We start from the raw sequence: 21,964 nt of genomic DNA, 5'->3' as shown, positions 1-21,964 counted from the left end.
CGAACATCAATTTCGATTCCAAAGTTCCAAGATTTGACCTAAACAACAAGCTTGTAAAAAATCTTACACAAACTTGTAATATAGTTGTAAGAGAAATCGATACAACGCAAGAAGAAAGTGATGAACTAGGTGACCCAATTTTCCGGAAGATACCACAGGCGTCCCATCTCACGAATATCTGCACGAATTGCTCTTCCACCGCATTTTCCCGTTTTCCCAAGCTCAATACTTTCAGTGCCCAAAGCCATTTTTGTAGTAAAGAGAAAACTCGCTGTTATAGCAGCAATTTAAATCCAGAAACAATACAAGAGCTATTGTATTTCTCACAATAGCTACGAAGCGGTACAATAGTATTGGCTAATGAATATTTTATCGAAATTAATTGTATTCGAAGTAAGTATAACTACAATGATATACCTCACAATGTTGTATTAAGTGTCAACTTTATTGTAACCATACTATTTGTTTATTTACGAACGACGGAACGAGTGAACGTGATATTGAAAGGAGAGAAATTGCTGAAAATATCATCATCATCATATCAGCCGATGGACGTCTACTGCAGGACATAGGCCTTTTGTAGGGACTTCCAAACATCACGATACTGAGCCGCCTGCATCCATCAAATCCTTGCGACTCGCTTGATGTCGTCAGTCCTCCTGGGGGGTTCGACCGACACTGCGCTTTGTAGTGGAAATATTGTAAATGTTAATTGCACGGCTTTAAAAATAGCCAGAAGGTGTCCCAAAAGTCAAGATTGGCTGTTCACAGAGGCGTCTTAGTGCCAACACTAATATAATATGAGAAGCTTGTAAGTAAAATACATGCAGTAGAAATGCGAGTAGTAAGATGAATGGAGTGTTATTGAATAAAAGAGTATGAAATACTGTAATTAAGAAACCGTTGTAGTTCTAGTTAGTTTGGAAACCTAGAGGATAGGATGAATGGAATTAAAAAATCTGTATATTTTCTCTAATTAAATCAAACACAAAGCTGCTTAGTCTCTGTTGAAAATAGTAAATCGGTTAAAAAATTTAATTTTGGAGAATAATGTAATACACACAAATCCTTACAGCATCGTTCCGTTGTTATTAATTTATTTCATTAAGCAATTTATTTACAGTCGGTAATCTCCTCAACCAATGTTAACTTTTAAGGAACAGTTTAAAAAAGACAAAATCAAGTTATTTTTTTTTTCACTTTATTTTTGTTTCAATATTCAATATTCAGAAGAAGACTATTCAATGACCTAAGTCAATCTGGAACTCAAACCCAACATCACTACAAAAACAATCAACCTACCCAAGAAACTAGGTTGTGAGCGACATAAATAGGTCTCAAAGCCCATCGCAGCTGCGTCTTATGAAAAGTCTAATATCAGCGCTTATCGCGAAGGTTACTCGTACCTATTCTAAAGACAAAGTTGAAAAGCTGATATTAAAAAAAAATTTCAAACGGTCTCGAAAACTGGGTCGCGTGGCCACCCCTCTTGGGAAATGTCAAGAGTGCTAGGGTTGTCGCGTGTACTTGTTTACCTATAATTTATAATCGAAGGGGTTGAAATAATAAAACTTCATTTACTTTCATCTATACTGATATTATAAATACGATAGTAAGTTTTTTTTTTATTCTTTACAAGTTAGCCCTTGACTACAATCTCACCTGATGGTAAGTGATGATGCAGTCTAAGATGGAATGGGCTAACTTGTTAGGAGGAGGAAGAAAATCCACACCCCTTTTTAGTTTCTACACGGCATCGTACCGGAACGCTAAATCGCTTGGCGGTACGTCTTTGCCGGTAGGGTGGTAACTAGCCACGGCCGAAGTCTCTCACCAGCCAGACCTGGACAAATTAAGAAAATCTCAATCTGCCCAGCCGGGGATCGAACCCAGGACCTCCGTCTTGTAAATCCACCGCGCATACCACTGCGCCACGGAGGCCGTCAAAAAGTTAAAAAGTCAAAAAGTCTGTCTGTCTGTTACCTTTTCAAGGCTAAACGGCTGAACCGATCAAGATGAATTTTGGTATGATCGTAAATGGGACCTTGGAGCAAAATATAGAGTACTTTCTGAACATTAAATAAAAATAGAAGGGGATGAAATAGGGGTTGAAAGTTTGTATGGAAAGTCCTTCGTTTTCATAAATCATAAAAAAATACAAAATATAATGTTATTCAAGAATTTTTAAAATTCTACCCCTAGTGTGGTGAAATAGGGGTTGAATGTTTACATTGATTTCCACGCGGAAGAAGTCGCGGGCGTCCGCTTGTATTATCATAAACATCATTATGAATTAAGTATAGAAAATATTATAATGAGTCTTTGATAGTATTGTTTAAGCTCAAGAGTACTACGATTTTAGTTGCACAGTTAAAAACGTATAGTTTTATTCAAAATTTCAATCAAAATTATTAGACAGCTGTTCAGTAAACTATTCAGAGCCTCAATAGCTCAACAGCTTAACAGTAACGCGGTCGGACTCATCACCGAGGTGTGGTGGTTCGATGCCCCGTTGGTCTTTTGTAGTACTCACTCCTAATACAGTCTCACCCAACTGGTTGCAGGGGAAAGAACAGTAACAGTCTGTAGCTTGCATCCTTCTTGCAATTTTATTACTTATTTATTTTATGTGTAAAGATAACCCTAGCGAGTGAATTTTTGAGTGGTTCCGCTCAGCTATTAAGTTAATGCAACTTGAGAAGGCAAGCTAGCCGGTGCAGCGGGAATAGTCCGCAACATAATTACACATTATTAGTTAATTCATAACTTGCTAACAGTGTAAGTAGTTACATTCAACTACAAGTAAGCCTATTCAACTACAAGTGAACTTATAACTACATGTAAGTGCTCGCTAACTTGGAACTTCGTAAGACGACTTAATAGTCACTCAGGGCGATGGAGTGAGCTATGCTTGAAGTGTCTCTGCGTGATCGAATCATTATTGAGATCTGTAGAAGGACCAGTCACTGATATAGCTCAAATTAGCCGAAGCACCGGAAAATTAAGTATTGGTCGAGCAGGTTATTTGTTATTTGTGTTGTTTGTGAGGCAGCGTATACACCGTCACGCTGCCAGTCGCGTTAGTGGTTTTGTGCAAAAACATTTTGTGTTGTAATTATTGATAGTGTTTTGTGTTGTAATTATTTTCGAAGAAAATATAGTACAAATATTCATCACCATTATCATATCAGCTGATGGACTTCCAAACATCACGATCCTGAGCCGCCTACATCCAGCGTGTGTGACTTGCAACTCGCTTGAGATCTTTAGTGCACATGGTGGGGGGGGGGGGGGGGTCCGACCAACACTGCGCTTTCTAGTCACCATTCCAGCACCTTGGAACCTTGGACTTTGGTTCTTCTGCGGATCTGCACATTTTTGATATATTTTAGTAAGTAAGTTATTCATAAAATAGGTACTTAATAGTTATTATTAATCAGTGTGTGAGTATGTAGTATGATATAATGTGGAGACACAATAAAGCATAGTTCAATGCACCGCTTTCATTCAGTATGGGTAAATAATAAATGCAATGCAAACATGCGAGATTACGTAAAGTCATGTACACATTTGCGACGACATACCTGCCTAATAAATGCCGGGTTGGTGCAGTTAGCCTATGTGGCTTCTGATATACCTACCTTCTTTCGAAAAAAATAATAATAGTAAAGCATAGGCAGCGTTGTTGTCGATCTTACTCGTTGGTTTCCGAAAAATTTAATAGTATAAAAAAAACTAACAGACGCCGCGAGTTTTAACCAGCATAGGTATTTTCCGTGCCAATAGGAATTACTGCGATAAAATATATCCCTGTCTCACTCGCTCGAATTTTCAAAATCGGCTGTGTAGTATATTAGTCGATATGGATGCATTTCATTCAAAGTAACTTTATCTATTGTACTTTATATATTTTACAACAACATTGTGAAGCAGCCTTTACTCGTAATCGTTCTCAATTGCTGTAAACGACGCCTCGTGACCAGCCGAGCGTCGAACCTGCGTCCGTCACGCCACGCCGTAGACTATTGCGGTAAAATGGAAACACTACACTTTTGTTCACGGCCTACGGCTTACAGCTTGTGAAAGTTCGAAATCGTTGTTGTATGATTTTTATTATTATTTTTGCCTATCTACCAATGGGGATGATGACTAGGTTTTAATATATTGATTTTTATTAGACATTCAGGTAAATAATAAAATATTAACTAATTAATATGTAAAAAGCAAAGATTGACTGGATGTTTGCAAAATAAATAAGATTGTAAGATTTCAAAATGTACTTAAATTCTTTTATCGTAATTAGATGAAAATTCATAAATTTTTAGCTTCCTTACAATAAACGTGACATTTTTCAATAAATGCACTTTAAACATAAACGCATAATTTATTTGTAATTTTGTTTGAAAGCCCATACAAATCCAACTGTCAGCGAATGAACGACGTCATTAATTCGTTGCGTTTTGTATGGGGCGTTTTTCAGGGATCCGTGGCAGTGCCGCAAATCTGACCCTTTAAATCCCTGTGGCTTCGAAAGTAATAATCGCAGATATCGTGTTACTTTTCGAAAATTCCTTTACTATTAGCATACTCCTAATTTATTTACAATTTATAAAACTGTCATCATCCCTATTGTGAAACTAAACCGTAGACCCACTCTAAAAATAATTTTCATTTACATTATGTTCATAGATTAAGTTTATATACATTTAAAGCCTCAATAAGTCTTTGGTGAAAAGGCCGGGTTGTACCTATACCAAAATTCTGTTTATTACAAATCCCGCGGGAACCATGATTTTTTCCGGGATAAAAATGGCCTATGTGATAATCCAGAGCAAAATCTATGTCAATTTCATATATGTAATAGGCCGTACAGACTACTTTAGTATTTTAGTCGAGTACGAACAATTTTTGGGCGGTAAATCCAAAAATTGTTCGTACTCGACTAAAATACTTGTACTAAAGTAGTCCGAACTAGGCATAAAGATGGAACAAACATACTTACACACTTACACACACAAACATTAGTCTTTATAACATTAGTGTCAAGTACGATTTACAACTAGAAACAATGGAATAGAAAGTTTAATGAACATAACATAAATTATAAATAATGCGTAATTTTACACATAGTTACCAAGCATCGGTGGTTCAGTGGTAGAATGCTCGCCTGCCACGCGGGCGGCCCGGGTTCGATTCCCGGCCGATGCATCTTTTTATATTTTTTCTTTTTTTTAATACATTTCAATACATTTAATACCAAAAAATTATGGCACTTTTGATTTTGCAATTCGTTTAATATACAATTAATTTTACAAGATGCCTAATACTCATTAATAATAGCAGGTTTCTTCCGCGTCGTTCCGATTTTCTGTGGAATTACAACGATAAAATAATATAGTACGTATGTTACTCGCTGATAATGTAGCTTTCCAACGGAGAAATAATTTAAAAATCAGTGCAGTAATTTCAGAGTAATTCGCAACAAATAAACAAACTAAAAATCAAGTCTTACCTCTATAAAATTAATTAAGACAATATTTATGAGTACATAACGAGTAAAACCAGGTATAACGCTTGTGAATACGATCACCCAGTTAATGTTAAAATAGCAGGCGACATCATTCAGGTCACTACAAACTCACTAATAAACTACGCCAGTTAAAATAAACTAACCCACTTACCGACTATTCATAGCCTATTCATAATATCTCTTCAACGATATGACATAATTAATAACAAGTGCATTTTTTTTTTATTTAAATTAAGAAATATGCAACTTTATAGCTCGTTCCCTCTTATAGTTTTTATATTTTATAGTCCAGTGAAATACAAAATCTTGTTTACATACTCGTAGTAGTTCAAATGCATATTATTTATGATAGTAACCTAGTGTGGCTATAAATAAAAAAAAAATACCGACCGAATTGAGAACCTCCTTTTTGAAGTCGGTTAAAAATAATAAAAATTATTATGACTGGCCTTTATATAGAAAAATGCAAGTATCTAGAGACTAAACAATATTTTCAACTACACTCGTAACATCCGATATGGTCTAGTGGCTAGGATACCTGGCTCTCACCCAGGAGGCTCGGGTTCGATTCCCGGTATCGGAATATTCTTTTACATTTTTTGTTATTTTTTGCAATTATATTTTTTTTATTTTCGTAAGTAAAACAAAAAATATCCCTATTTTTCTAAAATAAACAGCATCAAGATTTCAATTATTGCGTTTTATACTGAGTGTTGTGTTGTTTGTGTTTCTATCAATAGTTTTTGATGTATAAATAGAATATAAGTAAAATGTTGCTTGGAGACAGAAATAGGCACGGCAAAGCAGTAGTACTTCCCCTAATTAGCTTCAGCACGATAGCACTACTACTAAATGTAATCCGCAGTTATAGGTACATCAACACTCCCCCATAGATACATTGACTTCATGCACTCCAAAAATGCACTATAACGTACGCATCGGACGTTATAGTGCAAACGGATTTTAGTATTCTTTGTACAGAAAGTCATAGTACGTCCACGGATCTGTGGACGGACGCCTACCATAATGTCAGGCGTCGTACAGATCCGCATCGTACGTATCAGACGTATCAAACCGATATTTAATTTTACGATAAATAAAATCCACTCGATGCGATCCCTACGATGCAGATCAGTGGACGCATTTGTATGACTTTCTAGACAAAGAATACTAAAATTAGTTTGATGCAATGCCTCCGATGCTGAACTGTGAACGCCTGCCTTTAGATGCAAAAAGGCACTGCCTACCCTAAGGACTCCATTATGAACATGAACCCTGAAAATCAGAGAAGGAATTTTCTATTTCGTTCAATAGGTACATAGCTACTTCCATAAAAATATTATATTATCCGAAAGTAAGACATTCTGTCCGTCTTGGAGCAGAGCATAGGATACATTTTATATCGAAAAAATCCACGATTCCCGCGGGATATGTAATAGACATAACTTTACGCGGAATCGCTGACTTTTGCTAGTTTGTACTTTGTCTACCCTAGTTAAACAGCTATTGCACGCCGCTCACGCAACAGAATCCCATACCGTTACAGATGGTGGTATGATAGGTCAGTGCAGTGTTGCTATGCTTCCTGCAGTGCAGCCATGAGAAGCGAGCCGTGGTGGCAACTCGACCACGACCACTTGCATGTTACATACTTTCCATATATGACGTCACGAGATACCAACAACATGCATAATTACTAGTTATTTTCTTTTTTACAGATTCAGCTTTGCTCAGTCTTGCAATTATGCAAATTATGGCAAATGTTGTTCCGCCATATTATAATATCTTCATACAAAAAACAACATAAACGTAAAGGTAAATTTAATTGGGAAAAGGCTAATAATAAAATACTAAAAAGGTGATCACGAATCAGAAATGGAGATCCGCAGACAAACCAAAGTTACTGACATAGCTTAGCGAGTCTCGAAGCTGAAGTGGCAATGGGCAGGCCACATAGTTCGAAGAGTCGATGGACGTTGGGGTCCCAAGGTGCTGGAATGGCGACCCCGCATCGGAAAGCGCAGTGTTGGTCACCCCCCCACTAGGTGGACCGAGGACATCAAGCGGATTGCAGGCAGCCGCTGGATGCTGGCGGTTCGAGACCGTTGTGCTTGGAGGTCCATGCAAGAGGCCTATGTCCAGCAGTGGACGTCCATCGGCTGATAATGATGATGATCTTTTTTATTTGTAATTTCATTTAATTTAATTTAGTAACTGTGACTGTATTTATCTTTTTCTTAATCTCATTTCATTTAATTTGGTAATTGTGACTATTTGTATTTTTTATATTTGCACACTATTAATTTAGTGGAATGTTGTATTCTTGCAAATAAACAATTATTATTATTATTATTATTATTATTATTATTATTATTGATGAAGGTGATCTCGCATATTTTGAGGAGATTCCTCATTCTGAAGCCGAATGGGGTGCTTCGGGACTCATATGCCCTGCAACCGGATAGCTGGATTTTTCTATTGAATTTTAAAAGAGTTTTTATTTTTAATTTTAATAAGTTATATATCATATATTAATTACATTGTCAAAATTAATAAAAAAGGTACTTTTTAGATACTTAAATAAATGACAGTTCGTTACCTTACTTACCTCCGTTCTTAGTTGGTACTTCAAATTTTCCCATGTTATATTACATAGGTACCTATTAGTTTTAGAAACAGTACTAAGAATTACATATTAGTTAAAGACAGATGACGAACAATTTGACTAGGTAAGTAGGTACGTCATAGTTTCTCTAGGAGGCAACCGAAATCGAAAAGAACGTGAAGTGATTGACCTCTCGCTATCACTTGCCTTATCGGTCACTACCTGACTCACTACCGAAGGAATACAATGCCGATGCATCGAACGTAATACGAACGCATTACGTAAGTATTTTTATAATAATTCTACGGCCTCCGTATCGCAGTGGTATGCGCGGATTTACAAGACGGTGGCCCTGGGTTCGATTCCCGGCTGGACCGATTGGGGTTTTCTTATTGGTCCAAGTCTGGCTGGTGGGCTTCGGGCGTGGCTAGTTACCACCCTACCGACAAAGACCGCCAAGCGATTTAGCGTCCCGGTACGATGTCGTGTAGAAACCGAAAGGAGTGTGGATTTCATCCTACTCTTAACAAGTTAGACTGCTTCCATTTTAGATTGCATCATCACTTACCATCAGGTGAGATTGTAGTCAAAGGCTAACTTGTAGAAGAAAAAAAAGTTATACTAGCTGTCGCTCACGACTTCATCCGCGTTAAATTTACAAATATGGCAGGAACCAAGGGATTGATGTATATAATTTTATAGTGATAATTGCATTTTATTTTTTATAGTGGACCTTACGCAGTTTCTCCTGTGTAGCTCCTATTCCCGTGGGAATACAGGAATGAAAGTGTTAGGTTAGACAATGTTACTCGCTGAAAATTTAGCTTTCCATTTCAGAATTTTCTAAAACAGTTTAGTACATGCGAAGATACCCCCTACAACCTCACAAGCATGCAAAAACCTCTTCATAGTTGAATGAAGAAGTTTTTTTTAGATACCAGTATTTTTGAACTGCGCATATAAAATACACAAAATTAGGTATTCTAACGTAACCATCCATTTTTGTGAATATAACAAATATAAACTTGATAAGATTCCACCTTGAACTTTGCCTTATTCCCCGTGTTTACTTACGCAATTAATTAGTATACCTACTCGTAATGTCGAAGGCTGTTCTATTAGTACATTATTTGCAGATTCAATGAAAACCTCCATCAATACACAGACTAGAGGAAGTACAGAAGGAGGAAACGTGATTGTTATTTTTAGGGACGCGAATTGTCTCTTTAATTTCTTGTTGTTCGTTAATCTCTGAATCTAATCTAATCGATGAAATTTGGAAGAAAAAGAAATAAGTACTATCTTGTACACAAAATATGAAAACAAATTAAAAATTAAAAAATAATAATTAAAACTGAAAATTAGCACGTAAAGGCAACCCCTGATGATAGAACTTGTGGAGAAAAAGAAAATTAGAGGAGACCAAAAAAGAGCTGAACAATGTATATACTCGTTTATAGAAAATCAAATCAAAATCAAATCAAAATCAAAATTTGTTTATTGCGAATTCAGGTTACAGTCAGATCTTATTGAAATAAACACCAAATTCCGCCTTACAGCTTGCAATATCATTATAAAAAACATTGTAATTTACAATAATCAATTCACACACTTATTTGTACAGTGATTAATTAATTAGTAGGTACATTGAATATTTTAAAGAATAATTAAAAAGAAGCGTTATGTTACGAAATATCTAAAACCGCTTGACGTACGAAGTTGAAATTTCGCAGGGATATAGTTTGTAGTTGAGACGTGATAGCCCAGTCTCTATGACTTCACATGTATGACCACTGCCTCCAATTCCGAAGGGTGTAGGTTCGAATCCAGTCCGGGGCATGCACAGCCAACTTTACAGTTGTGTTCATTTAAAAAAATTAAATATCACGTGTCTCTAACGGTGAAGGAAAGACATCGTAAGGAAACCTGCATACCTGAGATTTACATTTATATTCTACGTGTGTGAAGTCTGCCAATCCGCATTCCGCCAGCGTGGCCAACAATAAGGCCTAACCCTTATATTCTCATAGGAGACTCGTGCTTAGCGGTGAGCCGAATATGCATAAACAAATAATCAATAACAAAACTCAACCCTTTTTGCAGTCGGGTAAAAATAGCAGCTAATTGCTGTCTATCTTTTGCCTATAGTCTTATACACGTACCTAACTATGTCCTAAGAATTACACATCGCTCACAATACAAGAGTTTTTATGTCTACTACGACAATGTAATCAAAAAAAATATTTACTTATAAGCTTTTGTTTGTCATAAATATGTTTAATATATTATTTAACATAATTAGTATAGTTAACATAATCACTGTAAGTAATACAATTTATTTGGTGATTATATTTTTGAGGTTTGTCTAATTGGTGGATGGCCCTGTAGGACATAATGAAATAGAAATGTAGGACATAAGGAAAGTTTTGTATTGTTAGTTTGATAAGAATATCTCTGAAACTACTCAAGCTCGAAAAAACTGGAACAAAAAAATATTATATCAATTGTATATATAACTAGCTGACGCCGCGCGGTTGCATCCGCGTGGTTCCCGTTCCCGTAGGAATATGGGAATAATAGCCTATAGCCTTCCTCGATAAATGGGCTATCTAACACTGAAAGATTTTTTTAAAATAGACCAGTAGTTCCTGAGATTAGCGCTGTCAATGAAACAAACAAACAAATAAACTCTTCAAATAAATTAGTATAGATAGATTAATTATGTTCACTTGTACTAATTAAAATATATAAACTAAAAATTATATCAATTATTCATTGTTCTGGTCATCCAGAACTTTCTGGTTTTTATAAAAAAAAAAAAACAACGTAATCTCCATACAGAACTAACCAACAATTGAATATGATAATTCATGTCATAAAAAAACGATAAGCGTGGATAATAAATAAATTGATGGTAACACACAAATCTACGGCGACGTAATATTATAATAGACGAAAACAATTTTAATGACCGTGTCCTTTGGCCCAAACTAAGGATCTTGGATGGTGATTATTCAAAAAAAAAACAAATCTATAAAACAGTTAAGTTAAGGGTGAGCTCTTTTGTACTGCAGGTATTCCGTACATATTTGTACAAACCATCAGTAGCGCTCGATTTTGTTTGCGTAGAAATCCTTTCTTAGTCCGTTATTAAGTTAGCTATCCTTTTAGCTATATTGTATACTAGCTGATGCCTGCGGTGTCACCCGCGTTATTTCCGTTCCCGTGAGAATAAAGGGATAAAATACAGCCTTTAACACTGACAAATAACGAGGCTTTCTAGAGGTAAAAGAATTTTTAAATACGGTTCGTTGTATCCAGAAAGTACCCCCAACAACACCACAAACTTTACCTCTTTATAATATTAGTAAAGTACTTAAGTTGGCGGCTTGAGACCGTTTTGTTGGTTCATGCAAAAGGCTTATTTCCAGCAGTGGACGTATCATCATCATCATCATCAGTATATATGAAAATCACAAAAACTTTCAACAAGGAAGTATTCAAGCGCTGAAATCATAATATTTTAGGGAGACTACCGTTTAGTTTAGACGATAATATATAACCGTAATATTTTTTAAATATTAAAAATGTAAATTAAACTACTTTACGTTAGCGACCTCAGGTCTGTGGCAAATACGGTCTGTCTGTCAGTCTGTCTGTCGCATAATAAATGAAAAATTAGTTGTAAAACTCGTAATAATTGTTTTATTCTAACAACACTATTGCGGATCTCTAAAACATAGTGGGGTGGCCACACAGCGTGAAACCCTCCTAAGCTCAGAGCCTCACAAATAGAGGGCCAATTGCCAATTAAAATCACTGCAGGTGGCCCGCTAGAGGGCAGCACCGGTAATGAAATAGTTCGCCTCAGCATAGGGACAGCTTACTCTAAGCGCTCATTATGAAATGATAGTTAAGACCGCCTCAAGGTAAATCTGTGGATTTATTGTATTGTAACTAGGCGCCTTGAGGGGCTTTAGAGCTAAATGCGATAAAGATAACTTCATTAAACACTAGCATACGCACCGCAGTTTTACCTATTGGAATACTGGCATAAAATATAGCCTATGTATGTTATTTGGTGAAGATGAAACGTTCTAATGATGTTATAGATGGTTTTTTAGCAATAATTATTGACAGTCCAAGCGGATAGTTTTGACGGCCGTGGTGCAGTGGTTTGTGCGGTGAATTTACAAGGCGGATGTCCTGGGTTCAATACCAGGCTGGGCCGATTGGGCTAGATATCAAACAACCTACAATACGTACCGCCAAGCGATTTATCGTTCCGGTACGATGTCGTGTAGAAACTGAAAGGGGTGTGATTTTAATCCTCCTCCTAACAAGTTAGCCCGCTTCTATCTTAGATTGCATCATCACTTACTATCAGGTGAGATTGTAGTCAAGGGCTAACTTGTAAAAAAAAAGGTAAGGTTGGCAGTTAGGTAGACTGACTGGTACTAGCCTCCCCCTTACACAGTTAAGGTCGCCATTGACGGTCAATTATTCTCACGTTTCTGAAAAGCAAACGGCAGTACCTGTACTACTATACAAGTCGTGTACGCAGTGACCAACACACGATCAATTATAGTCGTGATGGGTGCTACAGAAACGTGAGAATAATTGACCGTTTGTGGCTAGCGTTATGTACAAGTAGAATTACAACCACGACCACACTGTCAATAGTGTGAAGACGGAGAATATATTATAGAATTTAATTAATACGGAGAATATAGATACTATGTTAATTCCTCCTTATTATATAGTCGTTTATGAATTACAAACAGTTATCATCGACAAGCCGCTATTGAAAGTTAACTATCTTCGTTATCACTATCAGCTGTTATCAACAGATAATAAGAGAACGCCTACTCATGTTATTTCAATGATCAAGGCTGTTATTGGTGATGAAAGCATGTATTAACTGGAAAACATTTGTTACTTTTACTGGTGTTTTTCTTATATGACACACGATAAGAGTACAACGAAGTGTCATTTGTGTGTGTCAAGGGTGCCATGCGTTGGAATACGGAGATAAAATATAGCCTATGACATTCACAAATAACGTAGATTACCAGTGGTAAAAGAATTTTCAAAATCAATTCAGTAGATCCAGTCCAGTGATTACCCCCTATAATACCTCAAACTTTACTCTTTTATAATATTGGTGTAGTTAGTATAGACTATAGATAAAAGTCCTTTGACGGCCTTTTAGTTGATAACTTGTTAAATTATTACTAATGGCAAGGCATATTCATCATTATCAACCCATATTTGGGTCACTACTGAGTACAAGTCTCCTCTCGGAATCAGATTGGTTAGACCAAATAGTCCAACACACTGGCCCAAGCCAATTGGCAGACTTCACACACGTAGAAAATTAAGAAAATTCTCAGGTGTGCCGGTTTCCTCACGATGTTTTTCATTCACCGTTTGACACACGTGATAATAAAACTGAAAAGTTGGAGATGCATATGCATCCGGACCGGATTCGAACCTACGCCCTAAGTCATATCCACTGAGCTAACCCGGCTTAAACGAACTTTAAAAGTATGATATTTGATCGTCATCGTGATTGGCGCAAATTTAAGTTTCAAAGACCTTCAATACATAAGAATAGGTACTCGCAAAGGGCAGCCACCTAAGGTATTTTCTCATTCATTCTCCACGTAGCTGTTTATAAGTTTTTACACCTAACACGGCACACGGAAAGGACAATAGACCATTACAACATGGAAGACAAGTTTTTCTAGAGCCCGCGCCTTGTTTGTATTGCGCAAGGGTTACTCTGTTGACGTTCTCTGTACACTAAGGTTAGTTTACAATCGACTTTTTTGTATGAAGAACTCGATGGGAAGCTTTTCAAAATGTTCCATTGGGTTTAGCACTCATTTTAGTATTTTAGAGGGGCAGAGCTCATCCGGCAAAGTACATTAAATAAGCATAAGTAGTAGTATAAATATCGCAGTGCTAGAGGACCTTAAATTGACGGTTTATACTAGTGCAACTTCCATCACATTAATTATTTGGACTTACACACTTAATTTTTGGATTAACATATTTAAGTATACTTATATTAAATAAGCATGTACTTGTATATTGTATACTTAGTAGTTACTTTTAGTAATAAGACTATTGTTTCATTTTTATGTGAATTTTTCTTAAATAAAGATTATTATTATTTAGCTACGAGTATATCTGACTACAACGTAGGATCCTAACCACTAGGCTATCATGATGGCTAGGCTAGAATGTCTCAAATATTATAAAGCTGAAGAGTTTGTTTGTTTAAACGCGCTAATCTCAGAAACTACTGGTCCGATTTAATAAATTCTTTCAGTGTTAGATAGCCCATTTAACGAGGAAGGCTATAAGTTATATATTATCCCTGTAGTCTTACGGGAACGGGTACCACGCAGGCAAAACTGCGCGGCGTCAGCAGGTCAATGGTAAAATTTTCGTTTTTAGTAACTCATCGACCGATCATAAAATAAGTAATTAAAAACGTTTGTAATACTCAAATACTTATCAATCGAGAAAGTATAAAGCAATTCCATTGATGGCTGGTTGCTTAACCTCGAAACAAAACAATGCACGGAAGATTTCGCGACTCGAGAGCCAAACAATGAATGAACGAGAGTCGAGACCCTACGAACAAAAGAATTAATATTTGACAGTGTGAATGAAACATTTTTTTTTATTTTATTTACAAGTTAGCCCTTGACTACAATCTCACCTGATGGTAAGTGATCTTGCAATCGAAGATGGAAGTGGGCTAACCTGTTAGGAGGAGGATGAAATTCCAAAACGCTAAATCGCTTGGCGGTACGTCTTTCATACGTAGGGTGGTAACTAGCCACGGCCGAAGCCTCCCACCAGCCGAAAACATAGTCGCAAAGTATCGTATACCTTTTGTATGCAAGCGTGTTTGGAGTTATCTAATAAAGAAAATGGCATATTCAGAAAAAAGTATTTTTGTGTACACTAATATGCCTTGATAGCCCAGTGGAAATGACCTCTGCCTCCGATTCCGGAGCCTGTGGGTTCGAATCCGGCCCGAGGCATGCACCTCCAACTTTTCAGTTGTGAGTATTTTAAGAAATTAAAAATCACGTGTCTCAAATGATGAAGGAAAAACATCGTGAGGAAACCTGCATACCAGAGAGAAATACGTACTTCTCTGCATGTGTGAAGTCTGCCAATCCTCATTGGGACAGCGTGGTGAACTATTGGCCTAACCCCTCTCATTCTGAGAGGAGACTCAAGCTCAGCTGTGAGCCAAATATGGGTTATGCCATTAGTAATAATTTAACAAGTTATCAACTAAAAGGCCGTCAAAGGCAGACTTTTATCTATAGTCTATACTAACTACACCAATATTATAAAGGGGTAAAGTTTGTGGTATTATAGGGGGTAATCTCTGGATCTACTGAATCGATTTTAAAAATTCTTTTACCACTGGAAATCTACGTTATTTGTGAATGTCATATTCTATATTTTATACCTGTATTCTAAATGGAATACAAAACTACGCGTGTGAAACCGTGGGGCGACAACTAGCCATATTATTATAAAAACTAGCTGACGCCGTTGGAATACAGGGATAAAATATAACTTATAGCCTTCCTCAATAAATGGGCTATCTAATACTGAAAATTTTTTTCAAATCGGACTAGTAGTTCCTGAGATTAGCGCGTTCAATCAAACAAACAAACTCTTGAGCTTTTATTTGTGTAGATTTAAAGTTCGTCACTCCATTCTCTTGTTAGAAGTACGGTAGGAAACTACACTACAAAATTTTGTTATTCATAATTTCCCTACATCTGATCGTCAAGATTTTCTGGGCACTTTATTACAAATTTCCATAATTCACTGTGGCTTTAATTCAGATTTAGGTTAATTCTCTTTAACCTAAAGCTAAACTACGTAAAGCGTTTCTCTCACGCCATGTTTTCAGACTTTTTCTAGAAAAAATATAAACTTTTTAACTACCAATTAAAATTTCCCACCTTTGTTTTTAAGAGCGAGTAGTTAATAGCTTTCATTAAGTTTAAATAATGGATTTTTATTGGCATTTTACTCGTAAAAAACCTATTTTTGACGCATGGAGGTAAAGACCTCGTCGTGCTATTTTTATTTTTTTTAACTAACAGCTTTAATGTCACGTTGAACCAGTACTTAGTACATATGGCTTCAGGTCAGGTGGTCCTAGGTTCAAGTCCTGCTGGTTAATTCCTAACTTTGACGTTTGTAAGTAGACCTATACGATTTTTTTATTCTTTACAAATTATCCCTTGACTACAATCTCACCTGATGGTAAGTGATGATACAATCTAAGATTGATGCGGGCTAAATTGTTAAGAGGAGGATGAAAATGGAACGCTACGTCTACCATTGCTTGGCGGTGCGTCAATGTCGGTAGGGTGGTAACTAGCCACGGCCGAGGCCAGACTTTGGCCAATTAAGAAAACAAGAAAACCTCACTCGGCCCGGCCGGGAATCGAACCCAGGACCTTAGTCTTGTAAATCCACCGCGCATACCACTGCGCCACGGAGGCCGTCATTTAATAATTGTTAGTAATTCTTAAAACACGTAATTTACTTATTTTTTAATTATTACTAACTGATTAAAATTCAGATTAATGTCATCCGGTGCCTATTGACCACCCTTCGTTGATATCACTGAATTTCCCGACTTACATTGTGATTTTCGTCAACAATGAGCTTTACAAAATATGAAAAATGAGTTTTTATTGATTTGATGTTAATTCTATTAGGTAGCTAACTTACGAAAAAGTTAGTGAATTAACCGGCTGGACTTTTTGTAAAATTCTTTCACCATTAGAATCCTACATTATCCCTGATGAATATTGACTATATTTTATTTTCGTATTCCCATGGGGAGAGAAACTAAGGGGGGTTCCGTAGGTGCTGGGTAATTATTCTTGTTTAGTTTAGGTTTCAAACATTATCACCATTATCAACCCATATTCGGCTCACTGCTGAGCTCGAGTCTTCTCTCAGAATAAGAGGGGCTAGGCCAATAGTCCACCACTCTGGTCCAATGCAGATTGGCAGACTTTACACATGCAGAGAATTAAGAAAATTCTTTGGTATGCAGGTTTCCTCACGATGTTTTCCTTCACCGTTTGAGATACGTGATATTTAATTTCTTAAAATGCACACAACTGAAAAGTTGGAATTGCATGCCCCGGTTGAGATTTGAACCCACACCCTCCGGAATCGGAGGCAGAGGTCACATCCACTGGGCTATCAAGAGGTTTCAAACATAGACCCTTCCAATTCTTATGCAACGTTCTGCGTTGAAGGTTAATATGGCTGACAAAGGGCTGACATTAGGTTATTTGATAGCCACGTTCGTTATAATATAAACAAGCCATCAGCATTTTGAGTAATCGGGTTACATTCACAACGGTAGCTAACAGAAAAGGTAAGCAAAAATGTACTATCAACAATAATTGTAATAAGAGAACAACTTTATTTATATTTAGCTCTTGCAACAGTGTTCTTGCACTGTTAGCAAGATATAAGGTTCGATTTCCGGTTGCGTAAACCGGTGTTTTTAGAATAATAATTAATTGTTATTGCTAAGGCGACATATAATCGTTCAATCAAAACCGGCAACTACTTTACTAATTATATAATTGTCTTTCTATTCATAATCAAAATGATTACCATACTATTATAATAAATGTGAAAGTAGGTATATTGTGTACTAGTAGACGCCTCCGCGGTTTCACCCGCGTGGTTCCCGTTCCCGTAGGAATACGAAGATAATATATAGCCTATAGCCTTCCTCGATAAATAGGCTATCTAAGACTGAAAGAATTTTGCAAATCGGACCAGTAGTTCCTGAGATTAGCGCGTTTAATCAATCAAACAAACTTTTCAGCTTTATAATATTAGTATAGATGTTGGGATTTGTCACGTGTAAACGATTTAACAGATACTATATTTTAGCACGTAAGACCAGTAGCGTGCTCTCCATAGGTGCAAAACGCACTGCCTACCCTGAGGATTCCTATATTGGAGAATTTTCCATTTTGTACAAATTGTAAGCATAGCGCCTACTCTAGTTAAAATCTTTCTGCTTGCCACTGTGTAAGACAGATAGTCTGTTTGTCTGGCTAATCTCTTTAAAGGCCAAAACGATTTTAATGGGACTCAGAAGAAGATAGAGTAAGTTATTGATCAACATAAAGCATATTTTTTGTTCCGGAAAAATCTCTAGTTCCCGTGGGATTGGTTATAAACTAAATTTCACGTAGACGAAGTCCGCTAGCTAAGGTATAATATTACACGTTGCATGTATAGGTAGTATTATTTTATAGGAATAATAAAAAGTTGACACGTATCATAAAGATGTTTCTAAGAAGTTAACGCAAAATGAAGCCATACCTATTATGGATTACCGTTTGTTATTACAGTGACCATGCGAGGCAGGTGGTTGAGGATTAGTAGGAACTGTTTCACGTAAATAAGTAACAAGCTAAAGGTTTCGTACACCTGCTTAGCTCACAGCTGTTTGAATGTGTCTATGTTTGTAGTAATTTGTGACAGCTGCTCTATTCTATTTGTAACATTACAACGAGCCGGTTTAGTACCTAACTACCTTGTTCAGCTGCGCATCTCCACAAATTCACACGTGACCCGAAAAATAATAACCTTCTTTTATTAGAAAAAGTATCAAAATACTTGGACCTTGCTCACGAGATTACCTCCATGTGGAATGTTGAGTCAACTATTATTGTTCCGATAGTTGTTTCAGTCAATGGTCTTATAGCGAAAAGCTACGACCAGCACCTTAAGAAGCTTTCGCTTAACTGTTGGTCCAAGAGTCAGGCGGTGATTCTTGAGACTGCGCGTATTGTGAGGTTCCTCACTCTGGAGCCCTGACCACCGGTTGCTTGGGCACTGAAATGTCTCGCAGCGGAGGGGTAATTTTTTTTTTATAAGTTTTTAATAGTGTTTTGTATATTTTGTATGTATCTATAACATTGTTAAAAATTTTAAAAAGAGATTACATAGCCTTTATTAAACAATCATAAATACCTTTAAATTATTTACAAATTTATTTAATTGACACCGGCGTGTTGAGATTGTCGTGCTTTTTAGCATATGCCTTCTGTAGAGCCTGCCACACTGAACGGTTATTTGCCTGGTTAGTCCAAGTGACATTTGCTATTTTTCTGATACCGTCCTCCCATCTACGACGCTATCTTCCTTTGTTACTTTTGTGGTGCCTTGGGCACCGAAATCCGAAAAACTTGGGATCCGAAAGTACCTACATCTTTATCACTAACGGCATAAAAGCAGTAGAGAGCCAGGCCTTCCTTTTAGGAGACGGGATATGGAGCTTAGAACCACCATGCCGATCCAAAGTGGGTTGGCGTACCTACCTACGATACGAACCCAAGACTTCGTGATCCGAAACCACATAGCCTAATCTAGTTACTGGACCAACCAGTTTATTACCTCTAGCTACTCGTAATTACTCTATGCCATTTGAAGATACCGATATAACTAGAGAGTTCAAAGTTTTACGAGAGACATCATTGTAGAGCTAGACGACGTTCTGTCTTCTAGCTAAAGACTTCGGTAAGTTTTGGGCTCTTCTCATAATTATTATGTAACATACAACAGTGATGGTATAAATAAGAAGGTATTGGATGACTTGAGTTCAGTTCTTTATTAGGCAGCGTGAACACCGTCACGCTGCTAGTCGCGTTGGTGATTTTGTCCGATAAGGTTTTGTGTTGTAATTATTGATCATAAATTAATTAGTGTGTGATGATGGATTGAGATGCATTCTGAAAGAATCCTTTACACCTACACCCAAGGTCACAAGTCCTGGGACCTGTTAGAGTTGTTTCCTCTACCACAAAATAATTGCACAAACACTCACTGCTACCCAGCACGTTATACTTATCAATACTTTTCAATAACAACATAAATAATTAACAACAACAAAAAAAATGATGATTTAAAATTATCGTATTGTGTTCGCTCGATGTGTGTATCAAATAAAAAGTTGAATTTTAATTATGAACTTTATTGCATTGAGATAAAACATAAGTAAAAAGTCACAAAGATGTCAAACCTACTGCTTACTAGTCACATACCTACTTAACATATGCCTCCACACCTGTTCCCAAAATATGCAGTCGCCTTCTGCTACTAAGTAGTCATTCCGTTATGGAATTGTTTATAGAAAACGACTACTCGCGACCAAGTAGGTAGAGATAGCTTAGCTTGCTTCCATCTAGATTGCATCATCACTTACCATTAGGTGAGAATGTAGTCAAGGGCTAACTTGTAAATAACTAATTAATTATTAAATTAGATAGGTTTTTTAGAAAGAGTCAAGATAAAGATAAGTAACTATGATTTTTACATAAAGACTAACTAAGTTATTGCTTGTGAAAATATGTATGTGCTTTATTTTAAAAATAATTATGTACTTGACGGCCAGTATATAATACTAGCGGACGCCCGCGTCTTCGTCTGCGTGCAAATCAATGTAAAACTTCACCACTTTAAGGGTTGAATTTTAAAAATTCTTGTATCACATTATACTTTGTATTTTTTTATGGTTTATCAACAAATTTTAAAACGGTAACTCTAAAAATTAAGGACTTTCCATACAAACTTTTGACCCCTATTTCACCCCCTTTAATTTTAATTTTAGAGTCAAAAAGTATCTTATATTTGCTCTAAGATCCCATTTACCATTATACCAAAATTCATCTTGATCGGTTCAGCAGTTAAAAAGGTAACAGACAGACAGACAGACTTTCGCCTTTAAAATTTTATTATAGATTTATTACATTTTCATATTACATACAGTTTCTAAAAGGTACTTAATTAATTAAATTAATCTGAGCTTCTGAGCAAAAAAGTAATAAGCATACCTTTTAGGTTTCCATTTCTTCATCAAAACACCAAACATATCGGCGATATTACGAAACCTTAGATCCCAAAACAAACAGAAACCACTTCACAAACACCCACACTGTACAATCTATTACCACCACTAAACACCTAAATATCTAAATCACCTAGTTACAGATCACAACAAATAATTGCACTATTATCTTATCTATCTATACTACATACTTTAGGTCATACGAAAATACCCTATTGACCTAGACAAAAGCTTTCAACATTGATGTTATAATCGATAATACACCAAAGGTTGGACTCGATTGCACCAAATTGTACCCAAATAATAATCCTTTATTAATCTATCATCCAATTTGATAATAATTAATTTGTAATCGATCAATTGTTCGTAATCGATTTACAAATGCATTTTAATCGTTTAATTACACACGTCCGCCTTAATTCAGCGCCTGAAGTGGACTGAATTGGAATCAAGCATATATAATCGGGTATTTTCCTCGAGTTTTACTCAAGTTGGTCGACTTGTTGGTCGATTAGTTCGCACTTGGTCTTCAGGTGTTCGGAAACGGATATGGAAGGCCGATCAGCTGTGCGTTTGGCGCCATTTTGAGCAGCCTTCAGCGCCATCTAGAGATGACCTTGAATTTGTGGAAAATGGAAAATTTCTTGCGCTGTCATAAACTGAAACATAATGGAATGAAGTCTGAAAGAATGAAGTCCGATGAATGAAACGTTTTTTCAAGCCTTCACATCTTTTAAGCACTGTTTTAAAAAGAAAATAGCTTTTGTAGATAGAAGGTAGATTAAGCTTCGTATGGAGCTTACTTACATAGAAAATTAACGTAAAAAATCGACTTAAATTACGTTTAGTTAGTGAAATAAATAATAAATTTATTTTTAATATAGTA

General features: G+C 36.4%; 1 protein-coding gene and 2 non-coding genes across 4 annotated transcripts in view; 2 read left to right on the top strand and 1 right to left on the bottom strand.

Annotated features, from left to right (window-relative positions):
* Window positions 1–21,502, bottom strand: part of LOC112047515 (uncharacterized) — a 475,328-nt gene extending 453,826 nt beyond the window's left edge. For both annotated transcript variants that reach the window (XM_052881718.1, XM_052881721.1), the window contains exon 1: window positions 21,065–21,502. In XM_052881718.1, coding sequence (XP_052737678.1) covers window positions 21,065–21,102 — 38 coding nt within the window. In that variant the 5' untranslated portion in view covers window positions 21,103–21,502. The remainder of the gene's footprint in view (window positions 1–21,064) is intronic.
* Trnag-gcc (transfer RNA glycine (anticodon GCC)) lies at window positions 5,138–5,208 on the top strand. Its single transcript has one exon. It is a non-coding gene; the product is annotated as a tRNA-Gly (tRNA).
* Window positions 6,042–6,113, top strand: Trnae-cuc (transfer RNA glutamic acid (anticodon CUC)). Its single transcript has one exon. It is a non-coding gene; the product is annotated as a tRNA-Glu (tRNA).
* Window positions 21,503–21,964: the final 462 nt, after the last annotated feature.

The sequence above is a fragment of the Bicyclus anynana genome, chromosome 5, assembly GCF_947172395.1.
Source record: "Bicyclus anynana chromosome 5, ilBicAnyn1.1, whole genome shotgun sequence".
Classification (NCBI taxonomy): Eukaryota; Metazoa; Arthropoda; class Insecta; order Lepidoptera; family Nymphalidae; genus Bicyclus; species Bicyclus anynana.
The sequence above is the reverse complement of the archived record's forward strand: the minus strand, read 5'-3'. Positions and strand labels throughout refer to the sequence as shown.